Source organism: Sminthopsis crassicaudata, chromosome 2 (genome assembly GCF_048593235.1).
Source record: "Sminthopsis crassicaudata isolate SCR6 chromosome 2, ASM4859323v1, whole genome shotgun sequence".
Lineage (NCBI taxonomy): Eukaryota > Metazoa > Chordata > Mammalia > Dasyuromorphia > Dasyuridae > Sminthopsis > Sminthopsis crassicaudata.
The window spans coordinates 306,288,161-306,303,758 of record NC_133618.1 but is presented as its reverse complement, the minus strand read 5'-3'; the positions used below and the strand labels follow the sequence as shown (position 1 = coordinate 306,303,758).

Sequence of the window (15,598 nt, the reverse complement as noted above, 5' to 3'; positions counted from 1 at the left end):
CCCCTAGATTCTGAGGGAATTCAGAGAAAATTGCTTCAAAATTTTAATAATTATGGTTGACTTTTCCCATCTATTTTATTACTATGCTACTATGCTAACAACAGTTTCTTAATTTTGCCATTTCCGTCTCCAGCTCATTTTACACAAGAGAACTGAGGCAGAGTTAAGTGACTCACCCAAGACCACACAGGTAATTAATTTTTGAGGTCAATTTTCAACTCAGCTCCTCCTGACTTTGCTATTTCATTGTCCTATGTCATTCCAAATATTCATAAAGTTTTTTTTTCCCATCTGATTTCAAATGCTTCCTATTAAGGATGAAGATTAATAAATCTTCAAAATGCAAGAAAGTTACTTTTTTATTAAGACACAATTAGGAATCTTAAATCTATTTTGTTTAAACATATAACTCTATGACTCAATATCTAACACTAAACAATGCCAATCATATTTCCTTTAAATTTGTGTACCTGGCAAAAAAAAAATCATTTACCAAATGAGATTGGATGATAACAAAAGAAGCTCATACCTTGAGACCTCATACACAATGTGAAAACAGGGGCATTCATGGTTGCAGTATATTCATCACTCACCTTTCATTTCTTTACCTATCTCAAATCCAGTCATCATTTATATGACATTTTATCAGTAATATACCAAGAAGAAAAACAAAAAGAACTTTGTAACAATTCTCCATTGATGCTCCACTGAATCCACAATTTTCTTTTCTTTTCTCTCAACATAATTTTAATATTGTTTTACATAAAGACAAGATACCCTGCCATCATTGACTGCCTACCATCTAATCACCTAGATGTTGGCTAATCTCCCCACAAATCATTAAATGTTTCCACAGTCATTTGGAAAATGGAGTTAAGGAATTCAGCCTCCATTTCTATCCTATCTCCTCATCAGTGGTATTTAAGCTATACAAACAACAACAGCATCAAATATTTAAGAGATCTCCCTTTACTCACTTGAAAATATATTGAACCTTATATGCTCCATCAGTAGCAGATGAAAAATATAATATGTACTGTGATTAATATCTATACAAATGTATAAATGTTTTTATAATATTATATTTAAAAAGCAGTATTTACTCTCCTAATATGACCTTTCTGGAGTAGTCTGAGTCTTTTTTTCTTGGAAATCATAAAAATACATCACCCTAAGTTAATCCTTCCTAGTTTCCACTGCATTGTAAAATCCAAAAGCACCTTTAGAAAATGAATAGATCACTATTTATATTAAAGTGAAAAAATATGAAATTAAACATTTCTTATCAATAGAGATCCTCTATTATACAGTCAGAGATGGGATTCCAAATCAAAGCTCAAGTGTATGGTCAAATTAACAATTACAATGCAAATATTCCATCCCATTGGTTTCTCAAATGTAGGGATGGAACCAATCTTTCTCTGTCTTTCTCTTATAATTTTATGCAATCTCCAAAAAGCAAAGAAAATAAGTAGGAAGAAATTTCTCTAATTTTCTTTTGCAAAAAGAACAATTGTGTCCTTAGCATTATTCTCAGAGCTTACCAGACATAATTGGTTTTGAGCAAATAATGAATAAAATCATCTAACCTATATGCTGTATGTAATTATTCAACAAATCTTTCAGATACAACTGTTAACTGTGCATTTTATGAAGTAGATGTATTTTATGAAGATTTTACAAGAAAATGAATTTTAGGAAACCAAATCAAATTTTCCCAGTGACTCATAAATGTAATTTCATGAAATTTTACTGTTACTTCTAACCAATCTTCAGTTGTCAGTGTTTCCTAATACTTAAAAATAAAGTTTCTCTGCCTCTTAGTCTTTCTAAGTGGTTAGAATCAAGTATTCATATGGAGTACTTACTATTTAAAAGAATCTTTTATCAAAGGAAAATTCTTGTTACACTTTTTCTATTTCATAAATAGAATTTCACTACAAGCAAATGGTCTTTATGCAGCAATTTCATTATCTAATTGATATTCAGAAACTGCGCATTAATTATTAAGAAGTCTAAGATTGATTATCCCTATTTTGAATTAGCTTGATGACAAGACCACATGTCAGTCTCCCTCCACTAATAGGACCCAAACAGCAGGATTTTTAAAAAAACACTTATATAACTCTTATTAATGACAGTCCCTGTGTTAAATACTTTGCAATTTTTATCTCATTTGCCCTTTACAACAACCTTGGGAGGTAAGCATTATTATTATCATCCCCATTTTAAGATAAGGAAACAGAGGCAAAAGTGAAATGATTTGCCCAAGGACACACAAGATAGTTAAGTGTCTGAGACTACATCTGAACTATTGCAATACAAACATATAATATACAACAATTTAAACATAATTATTAACAACCATATTCTGATATGGATCAAATAATCAAACAGGAACAAAACATAGAATGAAACATTTTTCACCTACTTCCTGTAACTTTAAGTTCATGAGTCCCAGTTGTTCCTGACGCCTTTCCACCACCTGTCTTTCATTCTGCATCACTCTCTCTATTTCTTTAAGCCGTTTCTCTACCCGCTCTGAAACCTAGATATATAATAAACAGAAATGGTGAGATACAAAGTTATTAATGTGTTCTATGTATTCTATAAATTACCCCATAAACATAATAATAAATGCAAATATTTCGAGTTAGGTAAACTAGCTTCTAAGTGATTCTACCCAGAAAGTTAATAAAATATTTGCTAAAAGTTATCAAAATGAGTGAATAACTGTCATCTCTAAATCTGGATCGAAAAAACAGAAAAGATTCAGAAATTAAATTATAGCAATGAGTTATCAATTCAATGTAATGTACTAGGAAAGATCGCCCTCTAGTGAATTTTTAAAAATAACTGAATCTTGTGAAAATGAATGATGAATTATCACATGGTAATATTGTTATTATTATTATACAATTATAAATTGGAAAATTTATACATAATTCTTACAATTAGTTGATTACAATATAACATAATAAAAACTATGTAATCTATATCATAATTATACCTAACATTATTTATTATCATTAATTATTATAGCATTTATAGCTTTATCTTGTACCAGGCATTGTGATAAATACTTTACAAATATTTGTTCATTCAATCCTCACAACAACCCAGGGTCAGTAGGTGCTATTATTATCTCTATATACAGTTGTGGAAACTAAGGCAAATATAGGTTAAATGAGTTGACCAGTTGACACATATGTGTCAAAGGCTGCATTTGAACTTAGCCCAGCACTCCATCCATTCTGCCACTTTTCTGCCTACAGTTATTTTCATTATCCTACAGCATAAAAAAGGCCAAGATATATATTTAAGTATTAGCAATATAACATTTTAATAAACCATACCATGTCAATTTCTTCTTTATTGATTTGCTAAACAAATAAAATATAAGAGTAAAAGCAGTATATATTAAAAAGGGTTTAATTGTGCTGTTGTTCCATCATTCTAGTCATGTTGAACTCTTTAATGTCCCTATTGGAGTTTTCTTGGCAAGGAAATTGAAATGGTTAGCCATTTCCTTCTCCAGATCACTCTGTAGTTGAGAGAACTGAGGCAGACTGAAGTTAAGTGATTTGACCAAGAATTTTACATAGCCAATTAGTGAATGAAGGAATATTTCAATTCAGATTTGGGTTTATATAAAATTTAATATCTGGGCTCTAGACCCAGAATTCTACCCACTGGGCTACCTGACTTCCCATTTAATTATACCCCTCTACATTAATATAAAAGTTCCTTCTTCTTTACTTCAAGTCTTTCCTCACTAGAGGAGATTGTGATCAAACTACTCTCATTTCCTTGGAATCATTATTCAGTTCTTTAAAACAAAACACTCATACTATTTGAAGAATCAGAATCTGAAGGAGAGTGTTGTGATGATTTATTGAAAAACATTGATAGTATACTACTTACCAAAATTTAAAAGAAATCTACTACTGCTATAACAAGTCATTTCTATTTTATTCTGATAGAGAATCTGAAAACTTATCACTTAAAAAAAAATTTAACCAAGTTTAAGGTTCTAAAAAGTCATTTTCACAAAGGCATATAGGATCACAAGTTTATACCACAAAAACTATGAATAAAGAAAACAAGTTTTCTTAGTCTTTAATTTCCCCATGGTCTTTAATTTTCAAGAGTGTTCATATAAAGAAACTATTACTGATTCTTCTTGGCCCCAATGAGGAAAAAATGGTACCACCCATGCCAATTAGAGACATGCTAATTCTAAATCCTAATTGAAAATGTTTTTTATTCATATCACACATTGCTGCCAAAACAATCTCCTTAAAACTACATTCATCTCCTGTCACACCACAATCATGAAACTTCAATGGGCACTCACTGACCAATGAATTAAGTATAAAATGCTTTAACATTCTAAGTCTTTCACTATGTGGCCCCAACAAACTTTATCAGACTTATTGCCCACTAATTTCCATACTCAAGTTTACACTAGAATTGAAATGAACTATTTGTTATTGATAAATTAATCACTATACTGTTTTTATATTTTATCATATGTCATATAGTAAATAAAAAGCTGGTTTCAAAGAAAACCAGGGTTCATATATATATATATATATATATATATTTTTTTTTTTTTTTTATCTTGCCTCTGATATAATCTGGCTATAAGATCCTAGGCAAGTGTTTCTTTTCTTAATGCAGCTCTAAACAACATTCTATAATTCTAACTAAAGAGAAGGTTCTGATTCAAATTGCAAGGAGGATATTACCTGGAAGTTCCTCAAAAAAATAAAACCAGAGGCTCCAGTTTCTATCATGATTCCTTTATATGCACTATCCCAAGAATTCACCTTATCACTTCTCACTCAGCTACTTTCCTGGATTTCATACTCTCCAAAAACTCACATTCCCCTACCACTCTCTGCCCCAGGGGCTCTTCCCTCCATCTGGTTGAAAAGGTTAGAAGGCAGATATCCTACACCATTTAAGTAAGGCACCAAGAGAGTTAATCTTATTTCTTACTAAGCTACTTCATCAGAATTCATGATCTCCAGAAAACTCCTCATTTTATAAGATAAAATCAACTCTGAAAACTTACACTTCCTCAGTTCATTTCCCACCCTTGCTGCAATGTGTTCATTGCATTTTCCTCCCTAAGGAAGAAGGCTGTTAAGTAAACCAAATCAGAACCAATTTAAGTAACTACAAATTAGAATTAACATGTATTCACACAGGGCTGTCATGTAATTTTCAAACAAGACACTCATACCAAGTATATGGAGTTTTTGTCTTTTAAGGGTTTTGCTTTATATGGATGTTTTTGTTAGTGGTGGTGAACAAGTTTTTGTTTTTTGATTCACTTCTAAATTATCCCTCTAGAAATACCCATATCTCTAAAAATGTGTGTAGCAAAGAACTGAAAACAAAATGAGAACTCAGCAAACAGGGTATGATTAAACTAATAATGGTGAGACATAATATAATGTAAATATTGTCTGGCCATAAGAGGTAACTAATATGAAGGTTTAAGAGAAATCTGGAAAAATGTGTATGATCTCATGAAGAGCAATATTACTCAAACACAGATCTGAACATATCACCCCCGTTCAACAAACTCCAGAATCAAATATAAAATCTTTCAAACCTTATCCCCTCTTTCCTTATTTCCACTTTGTGTATTTTGTGAAGTCTCAGCTAAAATTCCATCTGCTACAACAATCCTTCTAAGATTTTCTATCCTTTATATTTTTATATCTTGTGTGTAAATAGTTGTTTACATAATGGCTCCCCCATTCAATCATGAGTTCCTTAAGGACAATCAATGGTGCTCCTCTTTCCTCCCATTGCCAGCACCTACTATGATGGCTAGCACATAATAGGCAATTAGTAAATACTTGCTGTGTTGAGAATAAGATGAACACAAAAAAAGAGAGTGATTTATAACACTACAATAATATAAAAGAAAATAAGGACTTAAGAACTCTCATTAATGTATCATGACTTTGAAAAAGTGATGATGAAAGTTGCCTTCTGCCTCTTCAGAAAGAGGTAAGAGTCTCAAGATACTGACAAGAGACACATTTTCACATATGGCCAATGTGTTGGTATTTTTGCTTAATTATATTTGTTACAATGAAGAGATAGAAATGTTTAAAAAAAAAAAAGGAAGGGAAGGAAAGAAGGGAAAGGAAGAAGAGAAGGGAAGGGAAGGAGAGGGAAAGGAAGAAGAGGGAAGGGGAGGAGAGGGAAGGGAGGAATGATAATTCTTTAAGTTTAAATAAGATACTTGGGCTGATAGTATTTTAAATATCGAATGAGTGTTCCAAAACAAGTAGTCAAAAATGGAGGATGCCTAACTCAGACAATCCATGACATTTCAAAAGCTGTGGGCTAAAAAGAGTTTTTTTTAATTTGAAAATATAAAGAAACTTAAAAATATAAAAACCATTCTTAGTCAGCTATATAAAAACAGGCAGCAGACTACATTTAGGTATAGTGTACTAATCCCTGCTCTAGAATACTAACATAAATACATGCCTAAAAAATAAAAAGTTTTTCACAAATGTCTCTTTTTAGCTGTTCATGCTGTGAATTTCTGAACAATTCTCAGGTAAGAAATGTTTAAAATGAAAACATAGTGTCACATTTTAGTAAATCTTCCTATCAGTTAGGGATATTAATTGGAAATAAAAGCTATAAATCTTTTCATATGGTTTTACAAATACCAAACTAAAGCAGCTAAAGGCATAAAAAGAGCAGGAACTTCAAAGTTAGTGTTTAATGACATTCAGTTAAATGAAAACAAAGCAGGCAGCTACTTTTATAGGATTTATCTTCAAAAGCTGCATTCTATTTATTGTACTATGCTCTAGCTTTTCAGCATGTTTATTCCTGAGTTCTTAAACAAAGCCTGCTGATATGACCATTTAAAAAATATTTGTTATACATCCTGCTGCTCTAATCATCCCAACAATATTATCATTCAATATAGAATTGACAGAATTTTTAAGGGCCTACTAATGACTGACCCTTCTAGAAACAGCAGAGTTGATTTTTGTATTTTTAATTTAAGGGGTAACCTCTCTTGAAGAAACTCAAATAACAATTATTTTTATTTTCATTCAACTTAATATGCACTCTTATTCTCCTCTACTAGGTAAAATTTAGGCAACTAATGAACTGAAATTTCCCCTGCAATATCAGAACTACAAAATATTGATTTTTTTGATTATCACAAATAATTAAGTATTCATTTTAAAATTACTGTGATTTGGCCTGTGCCATATATCCTAAGAATTTACTTCTAACAAGCAGCTTAAAGGACAACTAATGCTAAAAGAGATCCCAAGATGAAAACTTCCAGGAATATAATAGCCAAATTCTAGAACTCCCAGATCAAGAAGTAAATACTGCAAGCCTGCAGAAAGAAACAATTCAAATATAGTAAACTACAGTCTGGATAACACAAGATGTATCAGCGGCTGTATTAAAGGACCAGAGAGCTTAGAATATGATATTCTGGAAAGCAAATGAATTAGGATTACAACCAAGAATCACCTATTCAGCAAAACTAAGTATAATCCTGCTGGCAAAAAAAGTAGACATTCAATAAAATAGAGAACTTTCAAACATTTGTGATGAAAAGACCAGAACTGAATAGAAAAATTGACTTTCAAATATAGGACTCAAGATAAAGGGGAAGGAGGAGAAAGATCAAGAAGGGGGGTGGTAATCAGGATGGGGAAATCATAAGGGCCTTAATAAGGTTAATCTGTTTATATTCCTACATGGGAAGATGACACTTGTAACCCATAAGAACTTTCTCATTATTAGGGCAGTTAGGAGTATAATGGACAGAGGGCACAGTTGTGAGTTGAATAAGAAGGGATAATATCTAAAAATAAATAAATAAAATTAAGGAGTGAGAGAGGAATGTATTGGGAGAAAGGGAAAGGAGAGGTTAAATGGTTCAAATTATCTGCCATAAAAGAGGCAAGAAAAATCTTTTACAGTAGAGGGAAGAGGGAGAGGAAAGGGACAATGAGTAAGCCTTAGCCAATCAGAATTGACTCAAAGAAGGAATAACATAGATACTCAATCAGGTATGGAAATCAATCTTGCCCTGCAGGAAAGTAGGAGAAGGGTAAATGAGAAGGAGGAAGGAGAATAGAAAAGAGGGCATATTAGGAAAGGGGTGATCAAAAGCAAAACACTTTTGAGGAAAGACAAGGTGAAAGCAGAGAGAATAGAATAAACTCGGGGGAGGGGGGGGACAGCTAGCAATAGTAAAAAGAATTTTGAAGCAAATTTCTCTGATGAAGGCTTCATTTCTCAAACTTCTATAGACCAGTCAAATTGATAAAAAATAACCCTTCCCCAACTGATAAATGATCAAAAGATAAACAGTTTTCAGATAAACTAATCAATCTATTTATAGCCATAGGGGAAAATACTCTAACTCACTATAGATTGGAGAAATGCAAATTAAAACAATTCTGAGGTACTATCTCATACCTATTAGATTGGCTAATGAGCCAAAAAAAGAAAATGACAAGTACTGAAGGGGATATGGGGAAAATGAAGTAATAATGCATTATTGGTGGATTGTAATTTGATTCAACCATTCTATAGAACAATTTGGCACTATTTCCAAAGGGCTTTAGGCATATATCCCAAAAGAGATTAAAAAAAAAAAAAAAAGGGAAAGGACTTGTTTTTATATATTTATATTTATATATACATATATAAATATATATTATTTATAAATATTCAAAAATATTTATAGAGCTCTTTTCTCAGAGCAAAGAATTGGAAATTGAAAGGATTCCCATCAACTAGAGAATGGCTAAACAAATTTGTTCTCCATTATTATTATTATGGAATACTATTGTTCTAAAAGAAATAATGAGCAAGATGCTCTCAGAAAAACCTACAAAATCGCCTATGAACTTATTCAAAGTGATATGTATGGTATATAAAGTATTAGCAATGTTGTGGGATAATCATTTGTGAATGACTTGGCTATTCTCAGCAATACAATGACCCAATATTATTCTGAAGGACTTATATGAAAAATGCTATCCATACCCAGAGAAAGAACTGATTGTGTCTGAATACAGATTGAGGCACACTTTTTTCTTATTCTATTTTTTCTTGAAGAATTTTTGGGGAGAGTGGGGGGAAATCTATTTTCCTTTCTCAACATGAGTTTTGGGAGCAAATTTAGAACTAAAAGTTTTAAAAACAAATTAAAAACCTTCTTTACATATAACTAGGGAAAAGATTTTAAATATTAAATCAGAAAAAGAAAAAAAATAAAGTCATGTGAAAGTGCAATCCTCCCACTTGTTAAACAAATGTTTCTAAATTAATAGTTCTTACTGTATCTTGTTTCTGAGATTCATCAAGTCTCACAGATAATTCTTCCAAAGTCTTTTTAGTTTGAGCATCTGACCTTGAACAGAAAAAAAAAAAAATCTTGTTACATGAACAGAAATATAATTATACTTTTATAATCGAAATGGTACAAATATCTTTCTCTTGTGTATTTTTAGAGTTAAGAAAAAAAGAAAATACTGAATACTGAAATTTAATTTAGGCTGCTCTAAGTCCTGTTTCTTATATTCATGCTATAACATTCAATTTGGCAGCAAACTCCATTAATAACCAAAGTTTAGGCATTAAATGAGAATTCAAACCTTTATGAATGAAAAATAAAAATCTGAAGCCCATACCATAATCCTTTTAAAATTTTTTGTCCTGGTTATATATGTACATTCATTTTTAACACTTTTTATGAATCATATTGGGAAAGAAAAATAAGAACAAAAGGGAAAAATTATGGGAGAAAAAAACAGAAAAGAAAAAAAAAATGAAGATAAGCATATGTTGATTTACTTTTAGTCTCAATAGTAGCTTATTGGGATTACCTTTGATCAATCAATGAACTGCTGAAAAGAACCATGTCTTTTATAGTTGATCATTGCACAATCTTGCAATATATTCCTGGTTCTACTTGGTTCATTCAGCATCACTTTGTGTAAATCTTTACAAGACTTCATAAAATCAGCTTCTCTATCATTTTTATAAAACAATAATATTCTATTCATTACATATACCACATGTTATGGAATATTATTGTTCTGTAAGAAATGACCAGCAGGAGATTTACATGGACTGATGCTGAGTGAAATGAGTAGAACCAAGAGATCATTATACACTTCAACAACGATATTGTATGAAGATGTATTCTGAATGAAGTGGATATCTTATACATAGAGAAGATCTAATTCAGTTCCAGTTGATCAATGATGGACAGAATCAGCTACACCCAGAGAAGGAACACTGGAAATTGAGTGTAAACTGTTTGCAGTAAAAAGTAACCCAGGTTACTTTTACCTTCTGAATACAATTTTTACCATGCAACAAGAAACTAGGTTTTACACACATATATTGTATCTAGGACATACTGTAACACATGTAACATGTATGGGATTGCCTATCATCTAGGGGAGGGGGCAGAGGGAGGGAGGGGAAAATTCAGAAAAGAAGTGAGTACAAGGAATAATGCTGTAAAAAAATTACCCATGCATATATAATGTCAAAAAACTATAATTATAAAATTAATTTAAAAAAATTTTCATATACCATAATTTCTTCAATCATTCTCCAATTGATAGGAATCTACTTATTATCTAATTCTTTGCCATCACAAAAAGAATTGCTATACACATTTTTTGTACATGTGGGTCCTTTTACTTTTTTATAATTTCCTTGAGGTACAGACCTGTAATGGGCCAGAATTCTGGAGAAATTCTTACAACAAGGTGTTAACTCAGTGGAATTGATAAGACAATGATTATCTAGTTTAGCATGGTGATTAATAGTTCTCTAGTTTAGTACATGTACTTAGTACTTGATACAGTTCTACAAGATTGATACTTATTCTATAAGATTCACACCTCAGATGATTATAATAGAGTATATAACATCCAACAAGGACTGAACAAGAGACAGTCAGTCCATCTCCCACCTTTGTGGTGGTTGCTTTGTCTTCCTGCTTCCCCCCACTGACAGCAAGGCCTGTCTGAAGAAGAAAGCTAGCCCAGGCCCCAGGCAAGGAGACAGACTCTGAAGGAGACAATAAAGACTTTTAACTTTACACTTAGCTATTCTTGTGGTGATCACTCAGCTGAAAAGAAGGGCGGTCCAAAGATCTCCAGAAAACCAATCAGAACATTACATTTTGGCACTTGAACATGGGACTAAGGATTTACACTCAGCAGTCCAGACTGACAAGATCCTGAGTTCAGTGGAAAAATCTCCATGATTCAGAAATTAGGGTGAGTACAAAAATAGACAAGAAGAAAGCTTTGTTAAAGGCTAAACTAGTGTTACAGCTGAAATGGGACAAATGTTTAGAAAGCAGCCTTTTCCACCCCAAGAAAAGTATGTAGAAAGCATATTAGACTAATAAAAAAACCAAGGTTTGATTGTAAATTGGGAGCAGATCACTGGACTTTTAGAAACATTGCAGTACTCATCTCCTTGATTCTTTTTTTTTTTTTTTTAATAGTTTTTATTTACCAGATATTTGCATGGGTAATTTTACAACATTGACAATTGCCAAACCATTTGTTCCAATTTTTCCCCTCCTTCCCAACCCCCCCAGATGGCAGGTCGACCAATACATGTTAAATATGTTAGAGAATAAATTAATTACAATAATATACATGACCAAACAGTTGTTTTGCTGAACAAAAAAAATCAAACTTTGAAATAGTGTACATTTAGCCTGTGAAGGAAATCCAAAATGCAGGCGGACAAAATTAGAGGGATTGGAAATTCTATGTAGAGGTTCATAGTCATCTCCCAGAGTTCCTTCGCTGCATCTCCTTGATTCTTAAAGGAAGAACTAGAGACAGACAAATGGAAACTAGTAGGAGAGCAATTAATTGAATATTACAATGATAATGGTCCTGATTCAATTCCTAAAGAAACATTCTACACATATAACTTAATACAATTGGCTTTAAGGAATTACAAAAGTTTTAGAATTAGGAAAAAGGAGAAAGATAAGAAGGGGGATACTGACAAACTAGGTGAAATGCATGAAGAATTAGACAGAAAAGGAGTTAAGTATAATGCTGGTGAAATTAAGGAATGTGGTGCTTCACAGCAGGAGCCATTAGGGCATGCCCCATCTCCTGATCTACCTTAACTCTTCATGGGTAGAGGGAGAAAGAAGAGGGGGAGGGGCAGTAACACCATCAGCACCATCATGCAGGAGCTTTGTCCACCTCCTATGACAAGATTATAAAAGGCAACACTTAAAGCTAAAAAAGAAAGACAAGATATATCTGATTTAAAAATAAAAGCTTATCCTGTTATTCAAGAGTTTGACTCTTCAGGTCAAGAAAGGAAAAGATATACGCCTTTTGATCTGGAAATTATCAAAGATCTGAAAATAGGCTTGCACTCTTTATGGGGCTACATTGTCTTATGTTAAGATGGTATAAGAGAATTTGGCTTATGAAATTTTAACCCCCAGTGACTGAAATCTATAGCAAGGACATGTTTAGAACCTGGACAAAATTTGTGGTTTTCAGTGTATAGTGAACTATGTAAGATATAAGACCAATGAAATAGGCAACCTGGAGTTAATATAGCAGTCACCTTTGATCAATTAGCAAGAAAAGGTCAGTATGCAGACTCTTCAAAACAGATTAATTACCCTTTAATAGCATATAAGCAAACTGCTACTACTGCTATCAAAGCATAGGGTACCCTCCCAGGAAAAGATTGAGGGGAAGCCTTCATAAAAATAGACCAAGGTCCAAATGAACCCTTTGCTGATTTTGTGGGACATCTGCAGACAGGTGTCATACAAACGATTGGTAAAAATGCAACTACAGGAAGAATGATCAAAAAACTTGCTAGAGAAAATGCTAATGAGGTTTGTAGAAGAATTATACAAAGACTACACAAGGATGTTCCCTTCAGAGAGATCATAAGACGCTATGCCACAGTGGGCACAAATGCTTTTATACCCAGGCTATGATGCAGAAAATGGGAAGACAGGGTCCCTTTTGGCAAAGGACTTCCAGAGAGACTCATCAATGCTTTCAGTGTGGTAAAGTAGGGCATCTGAAAGCTCAATGTAGGCATAGAGTTAGAGTGAGAAGACAGAGTGAGAAAACAAGACCCAAAATCCCATGTCCAAAATGCAACAAGGGCTTCCACTGGGCCTCAGAATGTAGATTTACCCAGGAAAATGAGAGGCGGAGCCCAGCTCCAAGACCCAAAAAACAGGTGGGGCATGATGGCAACCAAAGTTATACCCAGAGAGTCTTTAGAAGTTTAGTACCCTGATATGATCAATCAACTGAGAAACAGTCAGATGGGAGAAAGGGATTACAATTGGGGAGAATATAGGCTTTTTAACCCAACAAAAGGGCAGTGTCCAGTACAAGCAGCTGCAATGTAATGCCTAGGTGATGTGGAAAGATCCAGAAAGTGGTGAAGGGAAGGGACCAGATAGGTTAACTACTTGGGAGAAAGAGTTTACTTGCATTTCTACAGATGGAGAAGGAAATCAGATAGGTGCCATTGAGCTATATTCTCCTTGTCCATTGGAGAGAGACAGAAAAAGAGAAAAAAACCTCAAAACAAAGGAGAAGACCTAAGAAACATCTGACACTGAAAAAGCATGGCTGATAATGAGACTATTATAGGACTTTAAAACCAGCAGGAATCATTAGACTCCCTGACACATGATGAGACTATTGCAGGACTTCAAAACTTACAGGAATTATTGGATTCCCTGACATATGAAGTAATGCACAATAGATTGGTTTGGGACTATTTTTAGGACTTATGGACATGTATAATTCCTCATGTTGATTCATGTTGTTTGTTACATCACTACTAGTCTGTGTTACTAAGTGCTTATGTAATACCTCCCATGTTGATGGATTTATGTATACCTGACTCAAGTAAGATCTTTCAGAAATCCACTGATCTGGTTTGATTCCCCATTTCCCTTTGGTGTTTTCATCTCCCTTTCTGAGACATCAGGAAGGGCACAATCATTTCCTTTTTTGATGTTTTCACCCTCATTTTCTAAGCAATCAGGAGGGGCGTGATCACCTCCTTTTTGGGTTTTGGATGATTCTCTAGAATTTTCTAAGTATATCATCTTCAAGAATGCTACTTTTATCTTCTCATTACCTATTTTAATTTCTTTTTCTCTTCTTATTGCTAGAGCCAACATGTTCAGTACAATATTGAATAACAATGGTGATAATGACCATCCTTATTTTACCCCCAATCTTAGTGGGAATGAATAAAGCTTCTCTCCATTAGAAATAAAACTTGTTTATGGTTTTGGATAGATGCTATTTATCACTTTAAAGAAAACTTGCTTAATTCTTATGCTCTCTGTTTTTAATAAGAATGGGTACTAGATGTTGGCAAAATCTTTCTCTGCATCCATTGAGATTACCACATTATTTCTGTTAGTTGTGTTATTGCTGTGGTCAATTATGGCAAAAGTTTTCCTATAATGAACCAACCCTGCATTCCTGGTATATATCCCACTTGGTCATAAGTGTACTATCCTGGTGATAAGTTGTTGTAATATATTTTGCTAATATCTTATTTAAAATTTTTGCATCAATATTTATTAGGGAGATTGGTCTGTAATTTTCTCTCTCTGTTTTGGCTCTTCCTATTTTAGATATCAGTACCATAATGTGTAATAGAAGGAATCTGGCAGGATTCCTTCTTTTCCTATTTTTCTAAATAATTTACATGGTATTGGAATTAAGTGTTCTTTAAATGAGTGAAACAATTCACTTTTAAATCCATCTGGCCCAGATTTTTTCTTAGCTAGGTTAGTGATGGCTTGTTCAAATCCTTTTTATGGGACTATTTAAGTAATTTATTTCATTTTCTGTTATTCTGGTCATTTTACATTTTTGTCGATATTCATCCATTTCAATTAGATTGTCAGATTTGTTGGCATACAACTGGGCAAAGTAATTCCTAATTATTGCTTTAATTTCTTCTTCACTAGTAGTAAGTTTACCCTTTTCATTTTTGATGCAGATAATTTGGGGTTTTTTTTCCTTTTTTCTAATCAAATTAACCAATAGTTTATTTATTTCATTAGTTTTTCATAAAACCAACTCTTAGTTTATTAAATAGTTCAATACTTATATTCTCAACAGGACAAATATTTGTGATAGAAACAAAATCCAACTGGAGATTAGATTTCAACTCATCCACAGAAGTCACTCACTATATTTCAAAAGAAATTTGTTCTTAAATTCTAGGTAAGATAGGGCTTCATTGCTCAATAGGTTTTTATATATAATTAAAGTTGGATCCTACTATTCCCATAGCCAAGGGAATCATTTAAACAGGTCACTTACATTATTTCTGGACCTCAAAAGAAAATGATAGATAAGGTCCTAGGAAGAAAGTTATCAACATGGATGTAACATCAGAAATATCTACAAGAAAGAAGAGGCTAATTTAGACTGCACTTTAGTTGAATAGGAACTCAAAAGAGAAAGACAGGAAAGAAAAACTTTCCAGGGAGACTATAAATAAA

The 15,598-nt window shown here is 32.8% G+C and overlaps 1 protein-coding gene across 17 annotated transcripts in view; it reads right to left on the bottom strand.

Annotated features, from left to right (window-relative positions):
• The window catches only part of CEP128 (centrosomal protein 128), a 495,022-nt gene that overhangs the window by 425,248 nt on the left and 54,176 nt on the right, over positions 1-15,598 (bottom strand). For all 17 annotated transcript variants that reach the window (XR_012486452.1, XR_012486453.1, XM_074289837.1 and 14 more), the window contains 2 exons: positions 9,364-9,436; positions 2,432-2,548 (listed from right to left, as the gene is read on the bottom strand). Coding sequence is in view for 15 of the 17 variants with exons in the window: in XM_074289837.1 (XP_074145938.1) it covers positions 2,432-2,548; positions 9,364-9,436 (190 nt within the window). In the remaining 2 variants the exon portion in view is untranslated. The remainder of the gene's footprint in view (positions 1-2,431; positions 2,549-9,363; positions 9,437-15,598) is intronic.